This window comes from Odocoileus virginianus, chromosome 5 (assembly GCF_023699985.2).
Source record: "Odocoileus virginianus isolate 20LAN1187 ecotype Illinois chromosome 5, Ovbor_1.2, whole genome shotgun sequence".
Taxonomy (NCBI): domain Eukaryota; kingdom Metazoa; phylum Chordata; class Mammalia; order Artiodactyla; family Cervidae; genus Odocoileus; species Odocoileus virginianus.
The window spans coordinates 72,685,540-72,705,898 of record NC_069678.1 but is presented as its reverse complement, the minus strand read 5'-3'; the positions used below and the strand labels follow the sequence as shown (position 1 = coordinate 72,705,898).

The 20,359-nt window shown below is 51.6% G+C and overlaps 1 protein-coding gene across 2 annotated transcripts in view; it reads right to left on the bottom strand.

The window, feature by feature from the left end:
* SSBP3 (single stranded DNA binding protein 3) overlaps nt 1-19,835 on the bottom strand; it is a 166,545-nt gene extending 146,710 nt beyond the window's left edge. The window contains exons 1-4 of one of the 2 annotated variants that reach the window (XM_020871346.2): nt 19,343-19,835; nt 18,268-18,340; nt 17,983-18,044; nt 15,258-15,342 (exon numbers count right to left, since the gene is read on the bottom strand). In XM_020871346.2, the coding sequence (XP_020727005.1) occupies nt 15,258-15,342; nt 17,983-18,044; nt 18,268-18,340; nt 19,343-19,398 (276 nt within the window). In that variant the 5' untranslated portion in view covers nt 19,399-19,835. The remainder of the gene's footprint in view (nt 1-15,257; nt 15,343-17,982; nt 18,045-18,267; nt 18,341-19,342) is intronic. The other variant, XM_020871347.2, reaches the window with a different exon arrangement.
* Nucleotides 19,836-20,359: the final 524 nt, after the last annotated feature.

The window sequence follows — 20,359 nt, the reverse complement described above, 5'->3', positions numbered from 1 at the left end:
GAGGGGGAGAGGGGAGAGAGGAGGGCCTCTCTGCAGATGAGGGAGATCCATTGGGGTCTGTGGCTGGAAGCAGTTCAGACCTCACTTTCAGTTCTGAAGCTGCTTACAACCTATATCCAACCTCTGCAGGGGAGGCAATGACACAGCATCCCCCAGAAAAACAAACCGGGAAGAAGGACTAGCTTCATTTTCAAACTGGCCTACCCAAGTTGGTCCCAAACTCTCTGGCTGGCTTTCCATACCTCTAAACCCACAATCAGGCCTACTATTCTAATTCCATCTTCCTCCCCAGGAAGAAGCCCCTCTCCTCTCTAGCCTCAATCTGCTCCCAACCACTACCTAACAGAGTCCCCTTCCTGCCTGCATCTCTTCTCCTCACAGCCCCCAGCCCATTCTCAGCTGGATCTTCTACATGTGGCACCTCCAGCCCCAGCTCTCAGTTTGCCTCGGCTCTAAAGCAGAAGAGAAAGAACTTTCATTCGTCCTGTCTCCTCCCATTGGGGTTGCTCAGTATATAAGGAAACACTTTATAAAAACTGACATCATTCACAAGTGCTGGTGTCTCTGTGGTCCCACCCTGCTGCAAACACACAGTAGTGTCCTTACCGGATCCTGCCTTCGATTGCATCTCACCTTGGTCAGAAAACCCCTGGAGGTGAGAGACTGGGAGAGACCCTAGAAAGAACTTTAACTCAATGACTGAATTGCTTGAAATCCAACTTCTCATTTACAGCAAAAGCAAAGCTGCCAAACACCAGGGCCATCCTTCCTTCAAGAAAGGAAGGGTTTCCAACCAACCCTTTCAACCAAACCCAGTGTGGCCTCTTAACTAAAATCCCTCCACTCCACAGAAGGGCCTTCTCGGATTATTTTCCTTCAAAAAAATACAATTTACACATTGCATGTCTTTACTTTCCAAACCATTCAGAATTAGGAAAAGGGGGGAAAAAACACGTCTGTTTCTATTTGAAACTGTCAAAATTAGCATTCAGTAATTAAAAATCACACCCTTTCTCTTAATAACCTAACCAGCATGATACAATCAGGTTGTGCCAACTCTTTAATCTAATTGACTAATTACAGATTTTAATTTAGTCAGTTACTGAACAACTGTTGACAATTTGTTTTCATTAGGGACAGAACAGAATAAATATTTAGGCTTCCAGTCACAGACTCCTGTGATCAAGCTCTCCACCATGACCCCAACTCCAGAGCAAGCTCTGGCTCCGACAGCATCCTGAGGCTCAGGTACACGCAGCTCTCAGGCCATTTCTCAGCTCCATCCTGTGCCCGCACAAACCCTCCCGGGAGTCACCCTCTTAAGGCAAAGTCCTGAAGTGCGAGCAGCCGCCTCGATCCCCAAAGTACAGGCAATTCCCGAATTCACACACGTCACTCAAGAAGTGGCAAACACTTAAACGCTGTGAAGAAAAATAAATTCAATGCTACATGTCACTGGCTTTTAAGCAACAAAATAAGTTAACAGTCAAAATAGGTTTATGTGCATTCATCTCACTAGGAAGCAAACTGTCACTAACATCTTTTTTTTTTTTTTTAAAGACACACGTTTACAGGTTTCTATGAAAACGATCCAATTCTTTCAAAGAGCTTTTTTTTTTCCTCTCCCAAGGTGTCTCACTGTCAAAGTCAGCCTAAAATTTTACTAAAATAATAATGTGGTTCAAAGGCTAAGAAGGGGGCCCTGGGTTCAAATCATGCTTCATTATTTAACGATGTCATAACCAAGGCTAATGACTTCACTTCATGGAGCCTTGAGTTTCTTCATCCAAAGAGTGAGATAAAAACAGCCTCTGCCTGGTACAGTTATAGGACTAAATGGCATGCCCACGAACAGTGAATGGCTTGGAATAAGCGTGCAATAAAGGCTGCTTCAGAAATCACTTTTGTATCCTTCCCTGGCTTACCTAGTGGCTCAGACAATAGAGAATCTGCCTGCAATGTGGGAGACCCGGGTTCAATCCCTGAATCGAGAAGATCCCCTGGAGAAGGGAATGGCTACCCACTCCAGTATTCCTGCCTGGAGAATTCCATGGATAAACTGTAGCCTGGCAGGCTACAGTCCGTAGGGTCACAAAGAGTCAGACACAACTGAGTGAATAACACTGTCCCCATGCAACAAATTGGAAAACCAAGACCCAGAAAGAAGATAATGGCCAGTCAAAGGTTATGGCAAGTAAGTGTAGAAGCCTGGTTGAGAAAGATGCTTTCTGTCCAGTGACCCATCTCCTTCCAGGAATGTCAGCTCAGGAGAGCAGGGAACACAGTACTTGCAGGTGTTGGGATGAGGTCAGGTGTGTTGGGATGCAGGCCCTGCAGCGTCCTCCAGAGATGGGAGCTCTCCACCCAGGAACTTACACCTGAGGTGTCCATTCTCCAGCCAGCATTTTCCCACACAAGCAAGTCTTGCCTGGACTTTGGTAGGTGACCTAGAGCAAACACTGACCTCTGACCCTCCTGAGTTCGGGGAGAACGTGAGGGCCTTTCTTCCACCAGAGCCCAACTCTGGCCATGCCAGAACACAGCTCAAAGGAGCCATCTACATTGCTAAGTAGGCGGGGGAAGCAAAGAGGTTAAGTCAGAGATCCCTGAGCCTAATGGCTCTCATCAGGTCTCTGGAAAACTTCAGGGGCTCTAGAGTATTGCTGCTAATTTTTTCTAATTCACCACCACCATCAGGTCTGCCCCAACTGAAACAACCCCCACATTCCCAATGCTTTCTGAGCTAATGAGAAGCTCTAATCAGTAACTCTACAGTTCTTGCCTTTCCTGTTTCTTCATAGGAAAATCAATGGTGACTCAACGTATGCAATCTATTTGTAAATAAGACATTTTCAAGCAGAGTCCACAGCGGGTGGTAGGGGATTAATAAAAAGGGGACCTTAGAAGTGAAGAGACGGGGCAACTCTTCTTAAGGTATGTGAGCCTGATGCAAGATGTCTCCTTCCTGGGTGACACTGAAAACCAGCCCAGCCCCTTTGTCGCTGGGATACACAGTACTGGTGAGGAACCGTGCGACCCGGAGATAGCGCTTCAGCTGCACTGCCCCTGTGGGAACACCAACACCTAGTCCTGCCACCTGGACCCACCAGAGCTAGGCAATGGGTCACTGAGTACTTAAGCAGCAAAGATGCCAAACCTGGTGTTAATTCTCAGGGCGACACTGTGGTACAGTGGTGAAGAGCACTTCAGTTTAAGTCCTCTTTCAACCAAACAAACCTGGTGGCTCAGCTGATAAAGAATCCATGCATAATGTGGGAGACCTGGGTTCGATCCCCGTTGTTAGGAAGATCCCCTAGAGAAGGGTATATTCTGGCCTGGAGAATTCCATGGACTTCATAGTCCATGGGCTCACAAAGAGTCAGACATGACTGAGAGACTTTCACTTTCAGCATTCCTGAATCCAAGTGCCTCAGTCTCCTCTTCTACAAAAGAGGAATAAAAACAGAACTTAACCCAGGGGGCTGCCTTGAGGACAACATGAGATAAGACCCAAAGCACTTAGAAAGGTGCCTGACCACACTCAATCATTGCTTGCTGTTAAGAGTTCCTCCTTCATGAAATGGCAAGAATATCCTGTCCCTTACCCAGCGTGAATAAGGTAAAAACACTTAAAGGGGGGGGGGCACATAGTAAGTGCTCAATAAACACCAGTTTCCTTTATTAGAGAGTCATCATTATTAAACTACAACGCTACATATTAGTAGCGCATCCCTCAACAAGAACCCCAGGCCCCAACAGCTCACTCCCCATGGAAGATTCCTGCTCCCCAGAAATGTGGAGGGGGGCGCACAGCTAAACACTGTGATCTGCACCCGCTCTCTCCTCTTCCAGTTCCCTCTGACAAAGATGCTGCCAGCAAAATAATGCCAAAGAAAGTACGTGGCGACAGCCCACTAGATTTAAGTTCATTTTCCGTAGCTTGGGGTCAGAATCGACTGTAGCGTTGGGGTGATCAGGTTTTCTGTGAGGCCCTGTGCTGCACATTAGTCGCTGACGGACACACACTGCGGTATTTAAAGTGGCAGCCATCACGACTAACTCAAATTGTATTGGCTTCCCCGACGCTGAAATGCTCTGCTGAAACCATCAATTGGCCAATTCGGAGATAACCCGGTGGCTGAAATTCCCTGTCATGCTGTAAAATCCCCTTTTGAAGCGGCTCTGCAGCCTGGAGACCCGCAGGGAAACTTGCGCCCAGAGCCGTGGCCAGAACCACCTCATGTAACACCAGTGGGCGCTGCCAAGAGGAAGAGCCTCCAGAGAGAGGATAACATTTTCTCCTGGAAGCCTTCTAAAAGACAGCAGAAAAGAGCGGCCGCCTGCGCACGCCCCACACCAGGCCTGCCCACTGGGCTGTCTGCCCCCTCCGCACAGGCCCCACGGCCAAAGCCAAGGCAAGCCCACAGCATCTTCCAGAGGCAGCCTGTGAACGCCTACCGAATGGCACAGGCACAGACCCGGCTGCCAACCTCCCCAGTGGAGGTTTTCTGAAGTCAGCAGCAGCCACGGGAATCAGGGGCTCAGCCGGCCACAGGCTTTTGAGCGACCACCTTATCCCAGGTCTCGGTTCCCCCTCTGTAAATTGAGAGATTCTTTCTTGATACACATTCTATGATTTGATGGTTTACATTTAAAATAGACCACAATTTACAAACTATTTTTATTAATATATGGTCTCACCTGGCTTCCAGGCTTCCCTGATAGCTCAGTTGGTAAAGAATCCACCTGCAATGCAGGAGAACCTGGTTCAATTCCTGGGTCGGGAAGACCTGCTGGAGAAGGTATAGGCTACCCACTCCAGTATTCTTGGGCTTCCCTTGTGGCTCAGCTAGTAAAGAATCTGCCTGCAATGAGGGAGACCTGGGTTCGATCTCTGGGTTGGGAAGATCCTCTGGAGAAGGGAAAGGCTACCCACTCCAGTATTCTGGCCTAGAGAATTCCATGGACTGTACAATCCATGGGACCACAAAGTCGGACACAACTGAGCGACTTTCACTTTCACATGGCTTCAAAAAAAAGAAAAACCTTGAGGCAGAAAAAAAGACAAGCCTCATTTCACATCATTTCTTATCACAAATAAACCAAGGCTCACAAAGGCCAAATGGCTTAGCCAAGGCCACCTGAAAGAACCTGATCAGAACCTGATCCCTGGTTATCAAAGTCCAGATCCTGTGTGCTATCATGACACTGCTTTAGTCCCATCACCAACCAGCATAGGGCCAGGCATGCAGCAGGCACACAGGGATAATTGCCCACCAGCCAACTGCTATCCTCAGCCAGCGTGGCCCGAGCCATGCTCTGTCCATCCCAAGAACTCACAAAGCTGCAGCCAGCATCCTGGGCTGGGGAGAGGTCTGCCACCCCAGAGTCTGCTCTCTCAAACAGTCTTTTGTGACTGGGAGAGAAGGATCAGAGGAAAGCCTCAGACAGGGGCCTCAGGGAGCAGCTGTGCTTCTTAAGGTCAGAGGACTGTAAAACAGAAGTGAAATGTCAGGCGCTTCACCCAAATACACAAAGAACAGGGGACACAAAGCCCGCCTCGGAGCTGTGCAAACAGCTGTCACCGGGAGGGGATGGGGAATTTGGAAGGCTGGGCCAACCTGGGTCAGAAAGGATGCCCTGAGACCTATTCTCCAGATTCTTGCTGCGACCAGAGCCTGAGCCCTGCAGATGTTCAGACAACACCCTCCACAGGGGGCCGGGGACCAGCAGCCCCCCTCCCACCTCAACTGCAGACAGGCAGGAGGAGCTGCCAGCCAGCAGGGAACAAGTGACAGACTTCAAGCAGGAATCACTGCTTTCTTCAGCACTCCGCAGGTATCTGAGGTCACCTCTCATGGGCTCCAGGCACTCAGAACGCAGCAGCAAATACCAAAGGCAGAGGTCCCCCGGGACCACCAGGCACCACTCCGGAAGCAAGGCCGGGAATCAGTTCGCCCAGGGACCCTCGGAGGTGGGAATGACTCCCTCTTTATCACCCATCAGGACGCGAGGTCAGCCATCACTTGCCACTTGGCCAAAGTCACACAACCTACAGCACCCAAGGTTCAACTTCAGCGTTTTCTGGATAAACGGCTTTCAAAGTTTAGACTGAGACTCGCACTAAGGCAAATTTTACATCGAAAACACAGGGCACCTGTTTATTTGCAGGCATCCACAGACTGCTGAAAGAGAGAAGCTTCCTGAAACGATGCTTACATTTACTCCTTGTGATACGGACTTTCATTTTTTTTGTTTTAGTGTCTTGTTTTGCTGCACTGCTGCAGTATGCAGGATCTTAGTTCCCCAATGAGGGATCGAACCTGTTGCCCCTCTGCCCCCTGCAGCAGAAGCACGAAGTCTTAACCACCAGACTGCCAGGGAAGCTCCAGGGTCTTTTCTCGTAATTGCTGGTTCATGACCTACTAAGTTGATTTCACCAGGCACTAATGGGTCACAACTCACAGTTACCATTCACTACTTGTCCATCTCCATTAAAGTGCATATTTATTTAACATGCTTGATCCCTGGGAAAGGGATCAAACCCTTCTCTCTTCACAAGGCCTGGAACCTAGCTCACCACCTTCAGGATTTACTCAAAATTGCAATAGGCCCCAAGAGCAGGGGCAGCAGAAAGGGGATGGAGGTAAGGGCTCCTGGCCTCAGGAGCTTTCCATCGAAAATAAGGACCCCATCACTCTATTTCCAGACAACAAATAGCAAATGAGTAAAAGTCACAGAATTCCGGGGGTTAGGGGGAGGTGAGAGTTCCCCTGGGGGTGCTCTTGGCAGGCCGGGGGAGGCAGCCACATTCCAGGCTGGCATCTGCTCTACGGCAGGGCTGGTTGGCAGGGGGGCGATCCCATCTCAGGTACCAAATAGAAAAACCAGGCCTGGACCAGAGGGGGCAGGGGAAGTTCCAGATGGGTCGAGCAAGGAAAGCAGCTACAAGAGGAAGAAAGGGACACTGACTACACAACACAGGCCAGTGCTGGCCAGGAGCGTCGAGTCAGCAGTTCATCCACACGAGCAGCAGGGCTGGTTTGGAGGCTGCATGTGTGAACCCCTTCTCCCAATCTCTTGTGGTTGCTTGAAGAAGGTGGATTCCAACCTAGGGACCCAGAGTGCTAATCAACCAACAGGTAGTTCGTGCGTGCCAGGAGCACACCTCTCACACGAGCACGGTCCTGCTGCTGCTTCCCTTGAGGCCATCGGAAAGCCAGAACTCGTACCAGGCCTAAAGTGAGATAATAAGAATGATAGCACCAGGAGCTGCCTGTTTAGGACTTGACGCTTTCACTGCCACGGCCCAGGCTCAATCCCTGGTTGGGGGAACTGAGATCCCGCAAGCCGCATGGCATGGCCAAAATTTAAAAAAAGAATGACAGTACATGTTTGTGTGGCACTTACGCTGTGCCAGGGACTATACATACCGTGTGTGTGTGAGTGTGTTTAATGTGTGTGCATGCACAAGCTCATCCAATCCTCAGAACGACTTCATGAAGTAAGTACAACTTTATTAACCCCGTTTCACACTTGAGGAAGCTGAAGCACAGGGAGGTTAATTAAGGTGCCCAGGTTCACACACCTTGGAAGTGCAGCAAGGCAGCACGGGGCAGAGCAAAGAGTCATGGAATCTGATACAGTTTGCAGGTTTGAGCCCTACTGGTGACTTCAGGTGGGGCATCCTTCCTCTCCAGGCCTCAGGATACCTCCTTGTAAGATGGAACCTCCAGTCCTCCCACCTGCAACCCTGCCATCTACACACATCACGTGAAGTACCCTTCCCGACCACCAGAAAGAAATGGGACTGTTTTTCTACTCCCACTACCAGTCCGGATGCTTTGCATCTGCTCTCTCCAAAGGGCAAGTCTTTTTAAGCACTTATCGCATCCTGAGCAGCATCTGTCTCTTCCACTAGACTCTGAGCCCATCAGGCACTCCGTAATTGGACTGCACCAACACCTCAAAACTTGGCAAGTGTCTTCTGCTCCTGGTCTGGAGGCCAGCTGACCAAGACCTCAGGCTCCTCCCAGGAAGCTGACAGAAATGGCAGCCCACGTGCCCAGAACCAGCTTCCAGTGGACCTACAAAGGCTGACACATGCCTTCCTTGCCTTCTCCCTAAGGCCCTTTGTAGGGACTCCTCACTCAATCCAAAAGTCAAGTGAGGCCCGAGGCTGGCCGGAGCAAGGTACATACCAAAGAGGACAAAGACTGCAGGGCTTTCGAGCCTAGTCACCCTTACAAGCATTTACAAGCAAGCCCCTCACAGCTGGGCTTCCCTGGTGGCTCAGCAGAAAAGACTGCCTGCAATGCAGGAGATGTAGGTTTGATCGCAGGGTGGGGTAGATCCCCTGGAGAAGGAAATGGCAACCCAATACACTATTCTTGCCTGGGAAATCCCATGGACAGAGGCGCCTGGCAGACTACAGTCCATGGGGTTGCAAGAGTTGGACACGACTTAGCAACAAAACCACCACCACCACTACCCCCCACAGTTAATCTTTCCTGGATGGTTTTCCATGCCTTTTCACAGCCACCCTCATGGCGGGCTGAGCAAGGATGACCCATGTATCCACCTCACAATCAAGAGAATGGACCTTGAAAAGTAAAGACCCCTCCAGCTAACAAGGCGTGTGAAACAAATTTGCATTCAGGTTTCTGTTCATGTCAAGTTGCAAGCTTTTCCCATCTAGCAACTCAGCAGCCACACACGGGAGTGGAACAGGACTGCTCTGCCCAACACAGATAAGGGGCACAGATGCCTCAGGGGAGCATTTATCAGTGCCAGCCCATGCCAGGACAGCCTGTTCTGCCCCTGACAGGGGTGTTGGGGGGAGACAAGACACTGGTATCGGAGGGAGAACTCCAAGACACACCAGAGGAGCCCAGGCACCAGAGGGCATCATCGGTTTGTTTAAGTGTCCAGTTCATTAGAGTCAACTTGCTCTCCCAGAAAAATATGCTGCTATCACCACCGTATTAAAAGGTTCTGGGGGAACACTTTAGGGCTTTAAAGAGAAAGGAAACCAACTCATCAAGCACTGGCCACTGAGAGACAACAATTTTACACATACAATCATACTGAACCCTCACAACAAACCCACTCAGGAATGACCATTTCCCCATTCTACAGATGGGGAAACCAAGGCTTCAAAAGTCCACCCTGCCAGGAAATGACAAAGTAGGAACAAGAACTCGTGTCCATCCCAGCCACCAGTCAGAACCCAAACCCTTCAAAATCCAGAGGACTCAGGGGAATCCTAACACCGGACAGAAAACATTCCTAAAACTCATCTCAGCAAGGCTACAGAAAACGCCATTACCCTGGCGAATCAAAAACAATCATTATTGTCTATTTGCTGTAAGCTTCCAGCAACATGTATTAAAGAAGTTTATGTGAATCGTCTAATGCACTTGTGCCATGGTCAGAATTATTACCAAGCTAAAAAAGATTAATTTTTCTAAACACTCTAAACCCTAGACACTATTATAAAGGCTACAGCTAGTGTAACATTTCTGTTATCTTGGCTGACAGGCCCTCAAACACACACGCCTCCCCTTTGCCGCTCTGGCTTAAGCTCATGCTCACACACACACACACACTCATCCACAGAGGTGGGAAGGTCAAGGGAAGCTCAAGCTCTGGCCTGAGGTCCCTGCTGGAGAACCCGCTTCCCTTGGAATATCTAAATGGCCTAAGGGACACTGCAGGGAGAGCTGGGTGTCTCCCAGCTCCCTTGGAGCGGTGGCTGGCACTCAGTTAACTCCTGGTCCAAGTTTGCAAAGGCTTAGCTAACAAAGATGGCATTATGCACAGACTGGAGCGCACGGCTGGTCTTGGAGTTCAAATGAAGTGACCACTGCCAAAAACTTTGTTTGGGTCCCCACCACTCCCCCCGCCCCAACTCCCGCCTTGAAATAAAGGGCAAGGATTTGCAATTTGGGGTCTTGCTGCCACTTGAAACCCATTAAGGTGGCCACACTGCCCGGGTTCTGGCAAAAAGCAACCCCAGTTACTCATTTAGTGTTTAATTAGCTACCGATGGAGGAGTCTGGCAGCCTCTGAGGTTAAGAGGAGCTGCAACAAACAGGGCGGGAGACCGAAGAAAGGCCACAACGCGGTCTGAGCTCCAAGCAGAGCGGGAAAAGAAACAACTGTGTGTATGCTTTGTTTTTATAATCTGCCACACAAGGGTGCCAAGGGTCAGAGCCAAATGCAAGGCCGTGAACTTGCCAGGACTTCTGGGCAGATAGCTAGGCCGGCTTATCGCGGGGGAGAGCACGCCCCCAGCTCCTCATAGCCTGCCCCTGCCCATGATGCTACCCTCTCACGCCCCTGCTCCCAAAGGGTTCTGGCAGGCATGGATACTCCTCACCTGGCAGGAACCTCAGCTCAGCACATCCAAGGAGAGCCCTCTCAAATATCACTTTGCTATTTCAAACCCACCAAGGATGCTGGACCCCTGCCACAGAGCCACAAATACCTCAGCTCCCGTCCACACCCAGGACTCTGGGGCGCTTTCTGACTTTCACCAACCTGCCTGGAGAGACAGGCTCACAGCTGGGGGTGCCGGGTGTGAGGGTCACCTGAGTCCTGCTGGGGTGTGCATAGGGGTAGAAGAACCAGCTCCACCGAGGCGGACCTGAAAGGGGCCGAAAGTCTTCTGAAAAGGGAAACTGAGGCTCAACACATGCCAAGGTCATGGACTCCACGTCCACTCTGAACCCCACGTTCATCACTGGGGATGATGGGTGGGGCTTGGGACAGCAACCATGAGCCTGCTGAAGTCATGCACAAAGTCTCCTCTGTGGGGATACATGCGTTTTCTGGAAGGGAAGACCATAGCTTTTCTCAGATTTTTCCTGCCAAGATAGCCACTGCAACGTACAAACTCCCTTCCCAGAGCCTGGATCCCATCTCTGCCAGTGACTCTGCAATTCACCTCACAGGGGCTTTAATTCTCCCCTGAATTATTTCTTCAGTGACTATACATAGGCACGCTTCGGGTCAAATGCAAATACCTTCCCTCTGTTTTGTAGGAATTCTGTATCAAATGAAGGTTGTCAAAAACTAAGAGGATCTGAAAAACTGGGGACTGGTCCCAGCTCTGCCACCTTCTGGCTATATGCCCTCAGACAAGCCATCTCAACTCCAGGCCTCAGTTTCTTCATCTGTAAAATGGGGGTCAGACCTGATCACCTGGCAGCTATGAAGCCAAACTACAACCATGCAATGAAAAAGAGTTATGTTAAAAAAAAAAGAAAGAAAAGAAAAAGAGTTACGTAAAGTAGAGCAACCTGAGTGTCGCTGCTCTCCAGCACCTTCAACTCAGACACTGAGCAGGTGGGTGGGAGTGTCCACTCCAAGAAGGGCCAGGACCAGACAGACACTGGTGTCTAAAAGAACCCAAGGGCTTCATCAGCATCTGAGAACCTCTGCTCGAGCCAGAGGGGAATAGCAAGGAAACCGCAGGCTGGGTCCCTGCGAGACTCCTCCCGTGGCCTCAGGGCTCTGCTAGCTTCAGGTAAACCAATTTCTCAGAAAAGTCCATTCCAAGGACTAAATCTGCATCCCTCTGAGTTACGTGTGGTCAGTGTCAGGGTACTCTTGGCTTATACACGATGAGCCAAACAAACTGAAGCTGCCAGGTGTGGAGAGGCGGAAATAGACTGTGACTCAAATAAAAACTCACCAATTCAAAGAAAATTTCAATCTCCTCTCCACTGAGTCACCTGGTTCATTCCCAGCCCTGTAGCCTGGCTTGGACCAGAGAGATGCACCTTTAAGGTCACCACACCCTAACCCACCACCAAGAAGCGGAGACCACCTGTCTGGAACACAGATTCACTTCCCTAGGAGAGCCGACAGCAGGATCTTCCACGATGAGGTCCTTCCCAGTCCCACAGGAGTGCCTTCTCACCCACGCCCCACACATACTCACTACCCACTGAGGCCCAGGCAGGTACCTGAGCTTCATGGACAAACCATGAGAATCTTTGAATTTCCTTGGTTGAAAACAGAAAGCCAGTTACCACACACTCTTTTTTACACTCCACTTTATCTTCTAAAAAGGATTTAAGATAACACACATTAAAATCACTTAGTTCAAGATGACCCAGCAAAAACCATCATTCAAAAACCATCTTCCAATATTCTACCAGCTATTTCAAACCAGGTTACTCACTGACCCCAGATTACCAAAATACCCCAAAATGGGTACTTTTTCTTACCCACAGTTCCTTAATCCTTTCATCCATTTAGTATGCATGCCTACTATGTGCAAGGTATTATGGGAGCTACAGAAATGAATAGCACTGTAAATGAATAGGCTCTAGCATGGAAAAAATTAATAAGCTACGGTTAGAAAGACCAAACCTGAATGGGAAGTTGGCCAGAATAGGTGCAAATACATCTGCCGTGGTCCTTTGGGGCCAAGTCTCAGAAGTGTCAGGAACACAGATTCTGGAGTCAGTTGTGACTTGTGTTTGGATGCTAATTCTTACAGCTATGATAACCATTCCGTGCCTCGGTATCTTCATCTGCAAAATGGAGCTAACAACATGCCTTCTCTCCCAGGGCCACTGGCAGCTTGAAATGACAGCTTGAACCTAGAGCGCTCAGGACAGGGGCCCAGCACATTGAAAACCATCAACAAAGGCTTTGGACAGGTGGTTTGTACACTGAGACAAAGAAGTGATCGGAGTGCACATGCAGCAAACTACCACCGAAGTCCTCCACGAAGAAGCTCAAAAGTGTACAGGCTGTGATGGGTAAGAGAGGCACTCACTCCAGCTAAGAGCAAGGGAGCCCAGCAAGAGGCTCCAGCAGTAACTCCAGCTGGAAGGAGTTAGGGCCAAGATGGCAGCTGTGGGACCGGAGAGACCACATGAAGATCGAAGAAGGACACAGAGAAAAGAGGGAGGGTTCCTTTTCATCAGTTTCTTAAATATTTTTTAACATTCCCACTGCCTCTCTGTCATCTCTGCAACTCAATGTCCATCCCCCTTAACTCTTTCACAATAAAGATGGTCTGTCCGTTCCCATCCCCCATTCATCACTCCAGCCCTCCTCTCACATGACCTGACTCTCAGGTCACATCACACCAAGTGGATCCCAATCCAGAAGAAAGGATCCCAAGATCTGTGAATCCTAGGCCTCAATCCCTGTGACTTTAGCTCTTGCTAGCATTTTCTAAAGGTCGACGCCAACTTCAGCAATCTTTACACAATTCTGCCGCCCTCTCTCAACAAATTACTGAAAGAAAACCCATGCAAACTTTCACTGCCACCACACTGTTTTAAGACAGTGGACCAAACCACAAACTGCTAAAGAATCTTATGTTATTTACTAGGGAGCTAAACTTAGTTAAAAATCATTAACTTCTCTAAAAGACAGCATAGACATCCTACATCAAGAGAGTGACTTGAAATAGCTATCTCCACCAACCCCTACTCTAAGATGAAACCATCTGCATAGCAGTTAAATACAGGCCACAGAAGAACTGGTTGTCCACAGGTTTAAACACACAACACACACACACACACGATTTTTACTAGGTAGAAAGGTCAAATTCACCAAGTATTTTTATATGGCTAATGTAACTCTTGGCCTCTGCCCCCATCTTCCAGCCTCCAGCTCAGGAAACCCTATGATCACCACCACCAATTTTCCCAGAAGAACCACATCACAAGTGAGCCAGCCCTCTCACCTTTTATTACTAAAGGTTCACCGGGCCATAAGTACCATTTGCCAGCTTCTCTCTCTCAGCCCTGGAGAGGGCATAAGAACTGGTCAATCTCCTTAGCATCCCACACCCATGAGTATTAACTTCAGAGTCAGCAAAATTTCATCACATTGAATATTCTCAAAATCAGGGAGCCTCCAATGGAGTCTCTAAGTCCTCGTATTTCACAGAGAAATTTTCACCACAAAGATACTCAGGGCATGGGACTTCACCACTTGTGAAACTCAACCTAACGGGTTCTGGCCTCCCAGGCCAGTTTCAAACTGCACGCAGGGGATGAACATGGCCTGGCCAAGTGGGTGGTCCCCGATGACACTGAAAAAACCAACTTCTTTGTCCTGGAGCTCAAGGGACCATTCCTCCCCACCTCAAGCACAAGTGGAAAATCAAATAACCCACCTCTTGAGTGCACATGTGTGCACACACATTACACACACACACACACACACACACACACACACACACTTAACCTTCTACAAGACCAACAGGAAGCAAAGGAGGCTGGGAAGATCTTCAGACCCTTCCCTTTCCATTCTAGCCACCTCCAGACGATCCTAAACTGTTTCACCTGAAACAGTCGATAATCTGACTCCACCTCAATTGGAGTCCAATTTTTTTTAAGGGGGGGGCTCAGTGGGAAATGGACAGGTGGTAGATCTCTCTCTTATATGCATTTCATAACTCTTAAGAAATTTACCCAGGGAGAGGGATTGATAAGAGTAGAAAGCACTATACAATGTGATCAAACTTTCTTCATAAGAACATTTTGAACACAGCATTATACGCCAGCCAAGGACCTCAAAGTATACCTCTTAGTGGACACAACACAAGGTTCCCACTCACAAACACACAATGTGCACACACTGCTGCTGCTAAGTCACTTCAGTCGGGTCCAACTCTGTGCGACCCCATCAGGCTCCCCCATCCCTGGGATTCTCCAGGCAAGAACACTGGAGTGGGGTACCATTGCCTTCTCCAAATGTATGCGTGCGTGTGCGCGCACGCACGCACACACACACACACAATATAATCTGAAAGATCACTCGGTGGAAAGTAACCTAAGAATCTATTTCACCAAAACCTCACTCAAAACACACCTTCTACTCCAAAACAAAAGTTTCATATCTGCTTTTTATTCTTCTTGATTGTGGTCAACTTTTTCACAAACCCTCACCAAAGAGGGTTGGTCACTCCCATCCCCCAACAGACTGCCCAATCAGTACAGAAACCCCACAGGGCTGAGCCCTGCACAACGCCATTTAATGCTCCAGATAGGTGTCTATGCTCTTTTGCATAATTACAACATTATGAAATACCGTTTACCAAGTCAGACAGCTGCTGGAGGAGGGTACGCGGTGAGGGCAGCAGGGAGGTGGGCAGGACAGAAAGAAAGGCAAGGAGAAAACAAAGACCACTGCCAACTGGCTATGTACTTGCTTTTGGTACTAAAGAAGTTCAAGTTATCCAACCCTGTAATTATTGCCAGGATTAAAAATTTGTTACTCACGTAATCATGAAAGGCTTTTGCTTCACTTGAATGTTCACAAGTGTCTCGCCTTTCAGGAGCTGCACAGTAAAGGTCCCAAAATACGCTGCAAGTCGAAAAATAAAATAAGATCAGGTTACTAATTATTACTTGTGTGCCCAATGGCAAGTGTACAATGCACGGTGCTAACAGCACCAGGTCTCCCCAAGGCTCGGTCCCACCTTTTCAGCCTTCATTGGGCAAACTCAGTCTACAAAACAAAATGGACCCAGCCTCTTCTGACAGCCTGCCATTTGTAGTAAGAGCAATAGTTCTCACCCTTCAGGCACCTACTCTGTGCTGAATGCTGCATGCCCATAACACTGCTTGAAACCCCCAAGAGCTGTAAGGTGGATGATTTTATTCCCACTTTATACACAGGGCAACTAAGGCTCAAATCCATTAGTGCAACACACCCGCAGATGCCCAGGGAGGACAGGTTGGAATCTGTATGAAAATCCATGCCCGTCTCATCTGTGCTCCTATTACCACCCCCACCTCCATCCAAAATGGCTGCATTTCATTAAAAGATTAAACTGTCAAAGTCACGACTATGATTCATACACACAGCAACCTGGGTGACTCTGGCAATAAAAAGAACCTCCAGGTTCTTAACCCAGAGCCCATACCCCCAAACCCCTGCCAGCTCATCCGCACTCTCATCCAGGCCCTCCCCCAAGGCATTCCTATATAAAAGCCATTCCTCCCCTGCCCATTAAGGAACATAAATCCATCACCCAAAGGTGAGGTTATGGATGACCAAATATCTTGTTTTTCCACATTGACATAAAGCCCACCCCCCCACAGACAGCCACTTGTCCAGCAAAAGCAGGGTTGAGGGGGAGATTTCCCTGCCTAACTCCCCTCCGTGATTTCTGTATGGTCACCCCAACCCTTTACATTATGTGAAAACAGACAGACAAATCCTTTGTCAACCAATAAAACCCTATACAAACACGAGGTCGTCAGTGGTATCAACAAGCAGCCTTAGAAACCCTCTCCAGGTCAAGAGCCCGAGGCCCAGGGATGGGAACCCGCTTGAAGGGTAAAGTGTGCACCAGAGCGGAGGTCTGACTCCTGGACCAGCGCTCCTGTCGTCATCACAAACAGCCAGCCCAGAAGAAACCATCTCAACAGCCAGTGCTATCTGTCAGCGAACAAGCATCTCAATCCAGGTGCGCGAGGAACGCAGCCTGGCCCTCTTCAGATCCGCTCCACCGCTTCCTCCCACTCCAAACGCTGCGGTCATCTGCTCGGTGTCAAATCACAGAGTCCCCACTGCCGGAGCCCGGCAGGACACACTCTAGCTCCCAGAGCAGAGATAAGGTTGGAGAAGTTGTGTGTGTGGGGGGGGTGGGAGACAGTGATTAAGCACAGAACAGGATAATCGGGGACTTTTACTAACTGCAGAGGGAGGACATTCTACTCCTACTAACAGCAGAACATTCCTTTCTGTGCTCTGAGGCTGCAACATTTGATTAACTTCCTCTACATGCTACATTTCTAACAGGACAAACTCCCTGGCCCCTTCTGAGTAATTTTTACTCATAAGCCTAAGTTTCTGCAAAGTCCGTGGTGGCCAGACCAGCCAGCCCCAACCACACAACTCCTCTCGGAAAACAAAAGCACAGAAGACCCGCCACCCACTCCTACAGGTAGAATCCTTACACCACACCAAACGCCTCCAACTCTGCAGTTGCGAGGTTGGCAGAAGTAATTAAAAACTCCTCTTCTCTGCAGCAAGTTAGAACAGACACTTCATCCCCCTGCATCTCAAAGACACTTGAAACAGTAACCCGAGCTGGCAGTCAGGTAAATGTGCTAAGATCCCAAGATGGGGCACTGAACTCCAACAAAATATCAAAAGCCACTCTGCTCTCTTTTCCTTTTGAAAAAGATGTCAAAGACTCCACCAATCGGTCCCACAAAACACCCAAGTCTTACACTCAAAGCAACTGTTCCCGCTGAACCTAAGCCTCCCTCCTGGGGGGCTGCAAACCAGGAGCAGATCTGTGGTGGTCCCAGGCAGACAGGGCCCAGGAGCCTGGGAGAGGATCACAGAAACAGCCCCCAACTACCAACGACAGGCATTTGCCAGGTCACAGCAAAATGAAACCTGGAGGTTTTAGGGCTATTTAGAGGGGTGGGGGTTTGGCAGCAGGAACATCCAGTCAGTCTGAATCAGTATCTTTAAAGGAAGTGGCAGCCTCCTCTTGCCCTTTCTCAGGGTGCCTGGAAAAGGTCCCCATGGATCTTGCTCTCAAAGTTTTGAGCTCAGAGAAGAAAAAGGAAGGGACAGGGCAGTTGTAAAACAGACCTGGTATCCCCGCCACTGGTCCTGCCCCACCCCCACTCCCTCTAATTAAAGCAGCATGCAGAATTGACAAAAATCCTTCCAGGTTTTTTCCAAGTCCATGCTTGTGCCTCAGAGTGAGATGTAAAAGTAAGGCATTTCTATTGCAACACTAGGCGTGATTAGTAGGTTCTCACCAGTGGGAAAAGAGGAAACTTTAGGCATCGACCTCTTCTGCCCTTTTTCCCTTCTCTGCCACTCCTGATCTGAGGGCCCGAAGGAGCCCTGCTCTCTACAACGCTGAGGACTAAAGCACAGGGAGCCTGCTCCAGATCTCCTGTCTTTGTTCCCTTGGACCCCGGGGGGGGCTCAGAACAAAACAAACACACACACAAAACTATCACACAAACTTACCACCACCACGAGTGCAAAAACCCAGGCGGTTCTCCCAACGTGATGTTTTTTTCCCATCGAATCTAGAATGGAGAGAACAGAGACAGCTCAGGGCAGCAGAAGGAAGGGGAGGGCTGGGGGCTTCCCGGAGCCAAAAGGCTGTGAAGACCAACTAACAATAAATGCCAAAAGGTGATAAAAATTCAAAATGGTGGCCACAGTGGCTGCTCCAGAAAACAAAGGCTTTAAGAACGATGGGGAGGAGGGGGTGTCAAGAAACTGGATGATTGGGGGAGTTCCACTCACCTCCGACAAGAAGGTCTGTGCAGATTTCTGTGCTCCTACGTGCAGTAAATATTCGTAGACATATAAAGCTAACCTGGAAAGTGGGCAGGGGGCACAGAGAGGGAGAGGGAAGGCGTCAGATCACACTGGGTGCTCGCTCCTGGACCTTGCCAGCCGGCTTCCAACCCTGTCCGTGCTGTCCCATTGTGGCCCCGACCAGAGGTGAGCAGCTAGCTCGGTCCTGCCTGGGGCCAAGGGTGCGAGCAGTTAGGGGGTGGGTACCAGGAGACGCGTTTACTTCAAGCCGCGGGGGCTGGAGAGCAGCGCCCGAACTTGAACTTCCAAGTAGCGTCGGGACCAAACCCACCTAGGTCTCTCAAACTCGCAAACCGCCCGACCCCAGAGCCTCGCTCCTTTTCCCGACCTACTCCTTGCCACCGACCCACCCTCTCCCCAGTTTTGAGGGTCCGGGGAGACTCAGTCCTGGACTCCGGGGTGCTCCGAGCACTCTGGAGAGGGCAGCAAAGCGCCGCCCTCACCACCTCCCCCCCAAACAACTGTCCCCCAAGCTAGGGCCAAGCCGGCGCCGCCGTCCCTGCCCAGCCCGGCGCCCCAGAGGGCGCGGGGCCGGCGGTGAGGCCGAGGGCAGGGAAGGCAGAGCGCTCCCGGCCGAACAAAGCCCCCGGCACGCACTCCTCAAGCCGCGGGCGGACAAAAGGAGCCTTCGGGGCTGCAGAAGCCACGCGCCCCCTGCCCGCGCCCGGTGGGCAAAGTACGGTCACCGCCGCGAGCTCCCCGGCCGGGGCGGACGCCCCGGCTGGCTCGCAGGACCTCGCCCACCCCTCTCCGCGGGCCCCCGCGCCCGGCACGCCCCGGGGCCACCAAGTGCCCCCTCCCCGGCGGCGCCCCCCAAAGCCCCAACCTCCGCCGGCTCCCAACAATGGGCTCTCCCACACCGCCCGCCGCGGCCTCGGGAAGGGGCCAGGCTGGCGGTGCCGGGGCCCGGAGCGCAGCAGCCCCCGCCCGCCCACCTGCCTCCCACCACCCGCCCGCAGCCCGGCGGCGGCACAGCCGCCACTTGGAAAATAGGGCTTACTTTTCCCGAGCCTGCCCGTCCGAGGGCACCGCCGAGCCTTTGCCTTTGGCAAACATGGTTTGCAGAGAAGAGGACGCCGAGCCTCCTCGCCGCCGCCGCCGCCGCCGCTACCGCTCCGGCTGCTCCCGAGCTGCCCCCTCGCTCCCGGCCCCCTCCCCGGCGCTCGCTCGCACACTCGCTCGCGCTCTCCTCGCCGCGCTCCCCTCCCTCCCCCCCAGGCGCTGGCTCCGCGCTCTTTCCAGCTGTCAAAGCGTCAGCCCCGGCCGCGGCCCCATCGCCCTGGAACTCCTCCCGCGCCGGCTCGGCCTGGAGTGCCGGTGCCGCCGCCGCCGCCGCTCGCCCGCCGGCCCGGCTGCCCGCTGGCTCGCTCGCGCGCCCTCCCGCCCGGCTCCGCCTGCACCGCCCTCTGCGCCTCCGGCACCGCTGCCGCCGCCGCTGCCGCTGGTCTACTTGGAGCTCAACCGAACGTGGCTACCCCGGCGAGGGATCGAGGCGGGCGTCAACGTCCCGCGATTGATTGGCGCCTCGGCCAATCTGCGCGCGGGGGCGGGCCCAGGGCGGCCCGGGAGGGACGCCCTGTCAGCGCCCGGCCGCGGCAGTCCCCGCTGAGGCCGCCACCGAGGAGCCGCTGTCCCTGCTCCTGCGGGCGCACTGGGGGTGTCCGGGGGCGCGAGCCTCTGTTTTCTCTAGATGTAGGGAGAGGACGCGAATCGAGACGTGGGAGCTCTAGTCTCCCGGCCCCCGCGAAGAGGGGGTCCGACCCGCGGTCTCCGCGGCGTGGACCGCTGGGGAGCGGGTGGGGGGTGGGGGGCGCTGCGGCATTGTCGGAGGGGAGGGGACGCGGACCCCTGAGCCGAGCACCGCCGGCTCCCTCCCGCCATGTCCCTCTCCCTTATCTGCCCCTCGCCTCCCCCTCCTCAGCCCGCGCCAGCCCAGCCCTGATCTCCCCTCCCCCTCGCCTGCCCTTCCCGTGGGCTCCGACCCCGACCCCCTCCCCAGACTCCCACTCGCCCCCAC